General features: G+C 28.1%; 1 protein-coding gene across 1 annotated transcript in view; it reads right to left on the reverse strand.

Moving 5' to 3' along the window:
• The window catches only part of LOC113363574 (zwei Ig domain protein zig-8-like), a 160631-nt gene that overhangs the window by 63170 nt on the left and 84865 nt on the right, over positions 1-12596 (reverse strand). Inside the window, exon 3 of the mRNA XM_026606066.1 lies at positions 837-1018. Within this exon, the coding sequence (XP_026461851.1) occupies positions 837-930 (94 nt within the window). The 5' untranslated portion in view covers positions 931-1018. The remainder of the gene's footprint in view (positions 1-836; positions 1019-12596) is intronic.

The following is a 12596-nucleotide window of genomic DNA, read 5'->3' on the forward strand; positions in this document are numbered from 1 at the left end:
CTTATATACACTTGGATATCAAAATTTTGAATAATTCCTAATTGAAATGTGGACTTTATTATTTTGATAATTTATAATATATGTATGAATTTTGAATATCTTACACTTTTCCTTAAATAACTTTTAAATTTCATTTTAGACATTATGATTTGTTTGCATTATAAAAACTAGATAAAATTTACTAAAAGCCTGTTAGTACTGAACTATCAAAAACAATTATATGTAAAATTTTCGAAAGATTCTCTTTTGAAATGCAGACTTTCATATTTTGATAATTTCTCATATATCGATTTAGAACATTTTTTAATTTACTTCCAATAACTTTTAATTTCATTGCCCGATATAATAGATAACAGAAGTATAAATAGATCGCAAATACAGACGCTGTTCTATTACCTCAATTTTGCCCCTAGGTTTAATTCTAGATAAGATTTATATCTTATATTTAAAATTCTTCTGCAATGATGTATGAATTTCTCCTAAACGATTATTCGGATTTTGATAAATCTTTCTGAAGATTGTTTAGGGAAAAATCCAAGGTGATATTGTACCCTTATCGCGGATACTATATATTAATTCTTTCTTAGTTCGTTATACTATTTAAAAGACTGCAATTTCAGCATAAAGCACATTTGTCCTACATTTACCCTCCATGACAATTTTTCCTTCCCATGATGTATCTACCTAATAGCTAGAGCTTGGATTGGATTATTTGTTAACCCCGTGCATGAAAAGCGTAGTTTTTCGCGTCCTTTGACCAGTACCGTTACCAGTACCGTTACCATTGCCATTTCAATTTTACTAATGAATTACATAGGGTACTAGTAGGTACTAACCTGTGCTATTCGGAAATGCCAGTTCTATCTGCATTAAAAGCCATAGAGTGGCTAGTAAATGTTGCGCGAGCTGCATGACTCTGCCCGGTCGCATAATGTATGAAGCATAGCTCACATGAGACTCTTTTTTTCTGCAACTACACCATCGTCATCATTTGAATATTGGAGGTGAATTGAGCTGACTGAAACAATAATTTACATATGTAGAATAGATACATGTATATTAGCGTGGTCCTTAATATGAACGTTTTCGAATTTCCTTGCTCCCAAAGGCTCAAATGGTTCCAAAATAGAATTCGAAAACAGCGCACTATCTAAAAGTTAATATTAAGAGCTAAAACTTTCAGAGAATTGTTTTTTATCAATTTAAAACCATATGAGTTCTTGGGAGCAAAGAAATTCGAAAATGTCCATATCAAGGACCACCCTTATATATATATATATATATATATATATATATTAGGGTGGTCCTTAAAATAGTCAAATTTCCTTGCTCCCATGGGCTCAAATGGTTGCAAATAGATGAAAAACAATTCTCTGAAAGTTTTATCTCTTAATATTAACGTTTAGATAGAGCGCAACTCAATCAAAGTTTTGTATGGAAATAGCATGGAAAAATGTTTTTTAGATATATTTTAGCGAATAAAAATGCATGAATAAAACTTATTTATTTGTCGCTAAGTTATACCTAAAACATTTTTTGTTAATTTTCAAAATTTTTTCCATTACAAACATTCTTTCCATACAAACTTTGATTGAATTGCGCTCTATCTAAACGTTAATAATAAGAGCTAAAACTTTCAGAGAATTGTTTTTTATCTATTTGGAACCATTTGAGCCCCTGGGAGCAAAGAAATTCAAAAATGACCATTTTAAGGACCACCCTAATATATATATATATATATATATATATATATATATGTATATATATATATAAATAATATAGGGCGGGGCACAAAGGTCCAAATATATCACAAAAAATAACACATATCAAGCAAACAACTATCTGACTATGTTCAGTAAAACTCCTAGCTAATTCATTATGGTAAAAGTGTGATTTTTTTATATTTTTCAGAAATATGGCTCCTGGATCCTTTTACCTCATAGGCGGAGTAAAATGGGACGAGAGTAAGAGCCAAATAGATCCAATGTTTTATTTTTAATTTTAAAGGTATTTTACGAAATAATAGGTACATTATTCAACCAATGCAAAATATAAATTTCATAGGTACATTTGTTATTATAGGTATAAAGTCCGGTGCACACGACGCCAGTATTTTTTTATACAGGATTTTTGTCAAGTTTTCTGGTAAGGTGAGCAAGAATTTAGCGCCAGATTTTCACTTATTTCATGAGTAATAATGATTTTGCAACGGTTAAGACAGAAATTGTGTTAAGGATACTGCCGTTATAAATAAAGAGCTTAAACTTGAAATCTGGCTGGCAAGATCGTTAAATATGTCGGACAAAATCGTAAATTATAATTTGTCATATCGTTGCTAGGTAACAACCTGCCCGGCATGCACTAATCAGAAAATCTGGCGTCGTGTGCACCAGGCCTAACACATTATATAACCTTGATCTGGTATTTCGCCAAAAATACTCATCAGCAGACTTGGAATGACGAATTATTTACATTATCTCTTGTAAAATTGCTTTATTTCTTGTAAACATGTTTTCGATCTTACACGGTTTTTGAATTGTTTTTAAATTTTTTTATTAATTATGCATTTACACGAAATTATTAACACTAAACTAAGGTTTGCTTATATCTACAATAACATTTTCATCGTCAGTCTATGTCTATAATGAAAATCTGTAGATTAACAAAATCTGGGAAATTCCCGTTTTAGAATCAAAACTAAATTTTATGTGTGTATAAGCTAGTTTGTTTGAAAAATCAAAACAAAGAGCATAATTGGTTTTAATCTTTTTTTAAATTAGTGTTTATATATAATTGATAGCATGAATTTATTCAAGGTAAACAAATAACAAAATCATTTTTTACAAAATGAGAAAATATGAAAATAAAAAACTAGAGAGTAAAAAAGAGGTTATATCTGTACGAACCAAATTTAATTTTTATCTATACAAAAAATAAAATATTTAAAATAGTTTTTTTATTGAAATAAATTAATTTTCTTATAATTTATTAAATATGTTTGATGCTGAAAATATTATTATTTATTTTTCGTTCAATATTTGTTATTCATCATATTAAAAACTGACAAAAAGAGCGTTTTTGTAGTGATTTTCATTTAGCATTTTTTTTTCAATATAAAAGTGAATTTTTCAAGGTTTTACTTGAACGTATATTTGAAAAATATCAAGGTCTCGTGAACTAAATAACAGTGCTCACAGCCATAAAATATAACATCGAAAGAAAATACTTTTGTTTGGGATTTTTAAACATTGTGGTTTATCTTCTGATAGCAAAGTTGTAAGAATCTTTCGCCCTCTACTTTCAAATATTGTTGATAATTTTTTTTAACTTTACTCAATTTTGAGATGTCCGTGTTTTTTTACCCGCAAAGAAATACACGCATTTTTTCAAAGGTAACTGATTTTCTTACATAAATAATATGCATGTTGTTTAAACAATAAAAAAATATTTTTAGCTTACAAAATGCTCATGATTTTTTTTTGTGAAAACATAAACTTCTCCTTCAGAAAAATAAAAAGTAATAAAATGTCAAAGTACAAACATAAATTTAACAAGCAAACAGAAGCGTCGATTGATTGATATTTCCTAAAATATTAAATTTTATTCAAAAATTTCAATCGTATTCACTTTTATTTTGATTTGAAGAAAATTTTAATATTATAATTAAAAAGAATAATAATTAAACTGTTTCTAGTAGCACCAATTAAGATTTTCACCCGGATTCGACCCGAATCATATTTTATGTGTGTTCAGTGCACTTGTTTTATAATTTTATTCTCTATAAATATTCTAGATATTTACTGTTATTAAAATTCTGCATTTGGCAGACATATTAAATCCTACATCATATTTTATTGTTTCAATATTGCAGAACGCACTATCACTATATCATCTTGTGCAATTGCAATATCTGCATAATGTTTTCTTGTTTCAATATTTGCTATATCATAATAGTTGCTCATGTATATTATGCAGCTCTAATACGAATTTTTATTAAGGATATATATGAATAAAAATATACTATTTTGCACTATTTTATTAAAATTTTGAAAATAGGATTTGTCTCATAAATGTAATTATGAATAAATTACTTCATGTATATTGTGTCTGAAATTTTGTCTGAATTGTCTTGTGCAGGTGGTATAATACTAGAATATGCGACATGTGACAATGTTTGAAGATTTCATATGCATATTTGATTAAAATAATTCAATTATTGTGAAAACAGATGAGACAAATCGAAACCGCATGTATGTCAAATATAATGTCATACGTTACATGTCTTTCCAAATCGAGATTTAATATTAAACTAATTTCAAAAAACATTTGAAAATTTGACTAATCTGATATAAATATAAAAAATGGCGGACCGGAGTTTTCATTTCTATTTTTTCATTTTCATTTGTTTTTCAATGGTCAGTCGAGATTTGAATGAAATTGTACTTTTAAATAAAAGCAGAAAAAATTGAGAAAATGGGCCGTAGTTTTTTTACAGCATTTTCACAAAAAAAATGACGAACCGGCATCTAAGTTTTTATTCCTATTTTTTTATTGGTTAGCAGAGGCAGCCACTTGAAAAATTGTTTTTTCAAATAAAAATTAAATTTGAGAAAATATTCAGCAATTTTCAAAAAAATGGTGAACCGGCATCTAACATTTTATTTTCATTTTTTCATTTTTATATTCTTTCAATAATCAAACGAAACATCCATTTGAATAAAATAGTACTTGCATTTGAAAAGAATTTGAAAAATATTTAGTACTTTTTTACTGCAATTTTCAAAAAACAAAATGCGGATCGTTATCTACTATTTTCCATTTTTCGGAAGGATTTTACTTTCAATTAAAAAAATATATATGCAGCAGTTTTTTATATAATTTTCAAATAAAAAAGTTTTTTGGTGAACCTTTTATTAGGAAGTGAAATTAAACACTTCTACGAAGAGTGTCTATGGTCTAATAAGATTAAAGAACTTTTCACTGTACATACTTATATTGTTTTGTAATGTACAAAAGGCGCTAATTGTGTCTAAAATGTAAGGATAAAAACTTAACTAAACTGAAAATTAATTTCAAACAAACTCCTATCCTTGTAAAAGCTCGATATTTGCTCCAATACCTTATCTAATACAAAATTACTTTAATTCAGTTTACCTTTATAAGTTTATTTATACAAAATAATGCAATTCCAATGAAATTGTATTTTAATTAGTGTTTTATTATGAATAGCTATATGCTGAAATTCCTTTCGCGTTCGGATAAAAGTAGAAAAAAATTGTTGGAAAATATTTTTAATTAGGTCATGGAAAATTGTTGAGGCAATCAGTATCGAGCAAACCCGTATAATCTTTGAAAAAGCCGATCGGTAAAGTTTCCAATACTTTTTGTACGTTTTGTTTAGACATTTTAATAAATTTTAAGCTGAATGAGTAAAATTGATATATAAAATTTATATACAAAGGAAGCAAAAAGCACTTCACTATCATTTGAAACCAAAGCCAACTCTATTTTATATCAGTTTATGAAATTCTGCATCTCGAACATCTGACAAGATTTGATAACAAGAATTTATTTAACTAAAATAATCTCCGCTTCAGAAATATTACTCGGGCGTGACGTAATATTGCAAATGAATCACATTTCAAGAAGAGCAGAAATTGCTACATTCGTCACGACTCGTAATGAAATGCTCATTTCGCAATAATATAAGATAAGATAATTAATTTGTACCTATATAAGAGTTTTTATTAATGTTTGTAATTTATTTATATCAGACTCTACGCGATTCCAATTATAATGAGTCTTGATAAAAATAATTTCTTGCATTAATTTTTGTTTGATAAAGTACTTTGATCATAAAACCTTGTTTTTATCTTACTATAAATAAATTTAAAATATAGATGTAATTAGAAGTTGGCATTTTCAGGTGTAAATAATCAATTTTTAAATTCAAGTCGTCCATCAATTTTATTTCTCCAGCATCTCGTCTCAAGACGCAACGGCATACACCACTAGTTTTTTCCCTTACATCAATAATGCATATAAATGTATTGGCAATGAATCAAAAATATTTCTCTTTATATACTCTGGTTATAATATTTATTACAAGTTCTGCCCGCGGGCTATACTTTATACATTATTCATGAAATCGGAAATAGCACATATTTTTGATCAGAAGGCGCAGAAAAACAAAAACAAGACGAGACTGAGTTTTTAGCAAGAAAATATAATTGTCTAGAAAATAATAATAGATCGTCGGAAAAGTAATTTCATATTCGTATAATTTCACACTTTAATCTGTTCAGGAAAAGTCAAAAATCGGCTCACATACACACACACACATACTTTTTTCAAATTTGGTCTCATTCGATTTAGAATAGCTTGAAACATCGAGAAACACAAAATTAGCAATTCGAATTTTTTTATGAAAACAATTTTTTTCTTCGCGAAGTTAGTTATCAATTTACTTAAATTCCTACGTCCTACTAAATACTTAGACTCCTAAATATTTATGAAAATTATATAGAGTAATAAAGATATGTCTTTTACTAAAAAAATATATGAAAGATATGATAATTTTTGCTTTCCATTAAAGTTTTACTCGGAATTTTAAAGTTTGCACCGAGAACGTGATCCCCGAGGACGAGAGTAAATAACGAGCAAACACTAAGACTGTAAAATGGATATGGAAACATATTTCATATTTACGTGGCCACATGCACACACACATAAACATATATACATAAAAATATACAGGGTGTCCCAGAACTCAACGTTAAATTTTAATAAAACTTGCCAAAATACTTCAGTACATATTTTTGAAGAAGTCTCTCTATGCAGAACAATTTTGAAAATTTTAAATTCAAGGTAAACAAATAATTTTATTTCTAAAGAATTTAGGACAATCATGTCATTATTTTATACCGAAAAAAAAACTAATACAATTTTTCTGCAGTTAATAAAAAACTACTCATTTTTATGTTTTATTATGGATTTTATATGAAAATCCGCTTACCCAAATTTGTAGTTTTATTACGACGCGAAATAAATTTAATTAATCTCTACAAAAGTAATTAGTAAAACGCAACCTACTCTCGAATAAGTTTTAAATTCAAATTTATTATCCCATTATTATTTTTTTGCACAGTAAATAATTTCTAGAAAACGAATGTACGTTATGCACTCCCAGACAACTTCTTGCTTTAATGAAGAAAAATAACTCGATGTATATTTTAATTACGAGGAGAAAAACGTCTTTATCTCGAGAATATTCGTACCGTTTATATTAATGAATATTTTATGTATTTATGTAATGGATACAGTATGTTAAGGGTAAAATTATTTATTGATTTATAATGCACCTGGTTGTAATATTTACACTGAATTTATTACAGACAATGCTTTTCATTTATGTTATTAATCTTGTGTATCAAAATTCAATACAAACCTGCTTTTAGGAAAAAATGAAGGAGTTCGAAAACCGGTTCGTAATAGAAAAAATACTCTTTTAGAAAAAATACTATTTGAAAGTCGAGAATTTTGGTTTTCCTATAAGCCCTAACAAAAAATATTATAAGAATCAAGATTTAGCTATCAATTAAATTTTATCAATTGCCCTCATAGTTTAAATATTTTATTCATTGTAATTGGTTTCACTGCTTTATCTATTTTTTATAAAAAGCGTTTTCTATTTAAAAATCTATTACAAGAGAAGAGCTCGTATTAAGTGGAAGTTAGTTCCGAACAAGTAGTCTTATTCTTGTAAATTCTAGAGATTTTGCCATGGAGTCCTTATCCAATGCATAATTACTGTACTTCAGTTTAAGTCGATGTAAGACCTGAGATTTATATAAATATATATATATATATATATATATATATATATATATATATATATACAAGGTATCCCAGAATTCAACGTATTGATGGTGACTAACCAAAATGTACTAATCTGTGCAGGCAGTTCCATAATAAAAACCTCATATTTAATCAACATTGTAAAATGATAAAATACTTTAAAGTTTTATCATAAAAAAATTCAAGAAAATAAATAAAAACTTAAAAATCTAAGAATAACACGTTTTTTGCTAAATAAATAGATATGGTTAGGAAAATAGGAATAAATTCCGGTTTAAAAAAAGAAAAAGATCAAAAATTGGAAAATCAATGTAAAATTGTCGGGAGGCATTTAAAAAACAGTAACTATCAAAGTTTTTTATACATTGCAAAATTACATTTATTTTATAATTCTCGAAAATCATGAAGAATTATGTAAAACTTGTGGTGCATGGCATCGTGCCTTAAGGCAAAACGCTGGGGTCCCGTACCAAAAACTAAATTATTAAAAAAAACTTTGAAAAAATTAGATTTTTGAGAAATTTTGAAATTTTTGATGAAATTTGACATTTTTGAAAAAATTGATTTTTTTTATATTTTGATTTTTTTTTGAAAATGTTGAATTTTTTTTCAGCAATCGCGCTACATAGCTGATTTGGAGTTGAATTACTCAAATCGGTTTATGTTAGCGAAATTGTCGACAAAAATTTGTAACCTCACACACACACACATAGGTCCATATTTTCTAAGGTATGCAAATAGGTTCAGAAACCTCTGAAACGTAAAGATCTAAAAAAAAGTTTTCATTTTCGATTTTTTGCGAAGTTAATTATCAAAATAATCAAAAGTAATTTAAAAAGTAAAGAATCTCTCAGTTATAATTTCAAAGGTAACGGGAGCATTCAACAAAATCCAAGAAACGTGTGAAATTAAATTTTCATAGAATTATAAAAACTTGTTCGAATTATAAAAACAAACATAGCTTTAAGAATATCATTTCATTTGCGCTTATTTCTCTGTACGCTTAGAATGATCGATGGCCAATGACTAATCAGAATTTGTGCCGTAACGCATTTCCGTTACTAATAATAATAATAGAGACATATATTTCAATAACTATGAATGTGTATCTAACACTTTCAATTTTGTTCGGATTTCTGCCCGCAGGTATATCATTCTTCATATCTATTCTATCAATACAATAATAAGTATTTTAAATATAAAAGGTGTGATACAATTGTGTGACAAAAAAGGAGGAAAATAAAATTTTTCTCCAAAAAAATCACATAACAATATTTGTAATAATAAACGATTATACAAAAAAAGGAAAACAAAACAAAAGATTTATTTGTTCTGAAGGAAGATCGAGCCAAGGATCGAGGAAGATCATTTGCCGCTATGGGTCGATCAGTATATAGTTTGGCATGGCGTATTTTCCATACCAAATTATGTCTTTAGTAAATGGCCGAGATGCGCGTTTTTTGGTAAAAAATTTCAGTGAGCTTCATTTCCATTACTTTGACAGTGCTTTTCGATGAGTTACCCCCTAGTCACGTAAAGAGCTTTTACTTCAATAATATTATTAGTACAATGCCATTTACAGACAAGCCCAGTGCGCATACAGGACTTTTACTTTAACAATATAGAGGCTTCATAAATAAATGTTTCTAAAGGTCAAACGAGCCTACATTGTCAGCAAATTAATAAGGGTCGAATTCGTATCCTGATCGCGTACGACCCTGAAAATAAGCACATTTAATGTATAAGCTAGTTACGATGAGGAGTCCCCCAAGAACTCTTATTGATCTTGTCCTTTTATCTGGGCGAGCGAGACTACGAGACTACGAGACTACGAAGGCTTAACTGTGAAATATCAAGGCGAGAAATCTTAAGATGCGGCGGTAAAGGCGGCGGCGAAGGCGGCGGCTGCTTCATATGCGGAGCGGCGCGCCAACCTATTTACGGAGGCCGCGGCGGGTTGCGTTGCCACGGACATCGTTGCAACGGGGCCTGGGAAAAACATACGACATTCATATCAAATATTTTTAGCAGCAATTGGGAACACTCACCCAGCCTAATAATCACCTCCTACTTGATGATATTTAAGCATTTTATCCGCCGCTATTTTCTAAATTTTCTAATACGTACATACTAGGGTTTATACAAAAACCGACATTTCAGAAAACCGGTTTTCGAATTTTAATTTTACTAAAAAACCGGTTTTAACCGGTTTTCAAATTTTATATAGAAAATAAATTTTTGCTCGAATATTCTGTAATTTATCCGCAAATTTAGTGTAATTTAGAGCAGTATTTGACTGAATTTATTTATTGTTCAATTTTATAGATAATAAACAAAATTATTTTAATTTTAATTAGTAGAACTAAAAAATAATAGTTTATCTTGATTAAATAACATTGAAAATAATTTCATTATGCATACATCATTTTCACATATGAGAATGAAAATATTTTTATGATATTGAAATAAATAAAAATACTACATTCTTAAATAAAAAAAATCATTAAATTAAAATAAAATAAAAAAATATTAGATACATGTTGATACATACTTGTTAATATTAATTATAGTTTTAAAAACAATTAAGCTAAACTCGGGTATTGTCTGTTCCGAGCAATTTTATTTAATTAATTTTAAACATTCCAATTGGTTTTTCTAGTTTAATAAAATATGATTCATAAAACTGAGAACGTCTATCGAATTGCTACTTAGACGTGTCTTTTGTTTACTCACAAAATTTCCTGAAATAGAAAATACTCTCATACTAGCGACCAAATTATGCTTAATTGTTTTTAAAGCCTGATATAATAATTCTAAGTTTTTTGTTCTTTGTGGCTTCTAAGGTTTAAAACCCTTTTTTTAAGTTAGAGTAGAGGAAGTTACTTCTTCAAGAAGAAGTCACATTGATTTAAATTAATATATACACTCATATAAAAATCGTAATTAATATATACAAAACCTTTCTGGGAACCATTGCAGACTGATAAGATATCAAATGCTATTAAACCGATATGATTTCAAGAATCAAAACGCTTTCATCTATCTTTTATATTTGGTTATATTTGTCAATTTCCATTTATACAGTGAAAATCGACTTTTCCTAAAAAAACGGTTTTCGAATTTTCGTCAACTGGTTTTTAAAACCGGTTTTTGAAAGCCGACAAACCCTACTGCGTACATTCTAATTCAGCAATTTATCTCTTTACTGTAAACTGGTATCAAGTAATTCATGTAATACGTAAAGTTAATTCGACTTTTATTCAATTATTCAGTATTATTTTTGAATCGTGCCTTGTGAGTTCATATAATCCAATAACGATGAAGAATAATGAAATTTCATGATATTAATATCTTATCCGGCACACGGAAACCGAGCCATGGTACTTCATCATGTTTCAGAGGATTTAAGTAATTTAAAATATTATTTTACCTATATATATATATATATATATATATATATATATATATACACATGCACAAATGTCCAGTAGAAGTCTAGAAATCGTGGGTACCGTATCGAAAAAAAGAAATTCGAAAAAGACGCGGTTAAAGAAGGAAACAAAGGTAATTATCGTGATCAAATAGCAAAATTTCCAAAAATAGTTTAAATTTTGAAAAATTCTCTGGTATACGTGATTTTGAATAGTTAAACATTGAAAATATAAAAAAAAATCGATTTAGTAAAATTTTTATACAAAAAAGTCAAATACCTCATACACTCAGTTTTTAGTATTTTTCTTTAGACAAGAAAGCATCTTGCCTTAAGACACACTAATTTTTGGTATTTTTCCCCCTACAAAGATTGAAAAGCCTTTGTCCCAGAGAAACCAAAACAAATATAATAGAGAATAGAGCTTTACACTAAGTTTCCTATTATCAGTATTTGAAATAAAACCATGTACAACATCTGGTCCATGAGATATGTTCGTTTCTACCAGAGTGTGTGTTTGTATGGCATTATGGCATTGCAGTATAGTTTCTATGAGGAGATCTTATCCTATCGGTATTGTTTGAAATTCCTTTTTGTACGAGGAGTTCAGTTTTCTTATGTCGACTATTTATTGTCTTTATTGTGTAACATGTAGCCAGTCTTGTAAGTAATAGAAGTTGAGAGTTTTATATAAAGCTAAAGCTTATGAACGAGTGTGTGTGAATATAAAGTAATTTATTTGTGGTATTTCATACCAGACATGATGTATTTGTGAAAATTTTATTCGAGTTTTATCATCCAGCGTAAATAACGAAGAGATCTAAATGTAGAGCAATTTTTTAACAGTGTTAAAAAATCCCATGGGCTGATTTTATATTTTCTCCACGTTTCAAATCATTATGAATCCAATGACACCAAATTTGCAAAAAGTGCGTGTGTGGGTTGTATGTGTGTATGTTTATTAAGTCCACATTGTATCTTATACTTATTGTGACTTTTATACATCAAGAAAACTTTGCGATATTAAGATCGAAAAAGAGACAACAAGTAACATGAAAACAATCTACGAGACAAAACAAAACAAATCTAAACTTCGAAAACACTTTCGCAAAAACAAAATCTATTCAAAGATTTCAGAAACCTAAAATGTCCCAAACATATTGTGTCTAAGTCTATATAGACAAAAATAACAGTAGAAAAATGTATTGCAAATTATTGTTATATTGAAGTCAGCATTTCAACTACAAATTATTTTAAATTTTAATACGTAATATTATAATGTTCAAGATAAAAACTTGAAGTTATTTAA

This window comes from Ctenocephalides felis, unplaced genomic scaffold (assembly GCF_003426905.1).
Source record: "Ctenocephalides felis isolate EL2017-DRISC unplaced genomic scaffold, ASM342690v1 CF-g0.4_SCAFFOLD_00845, whole genome shotgun sequence".
Lineage (NCBI taxonomy): Eukaryota > Metazoa > Arthropoda > Insecta > Siphonaptera > Pulicidae > Ctenocephalides > Ctenocephalides felis.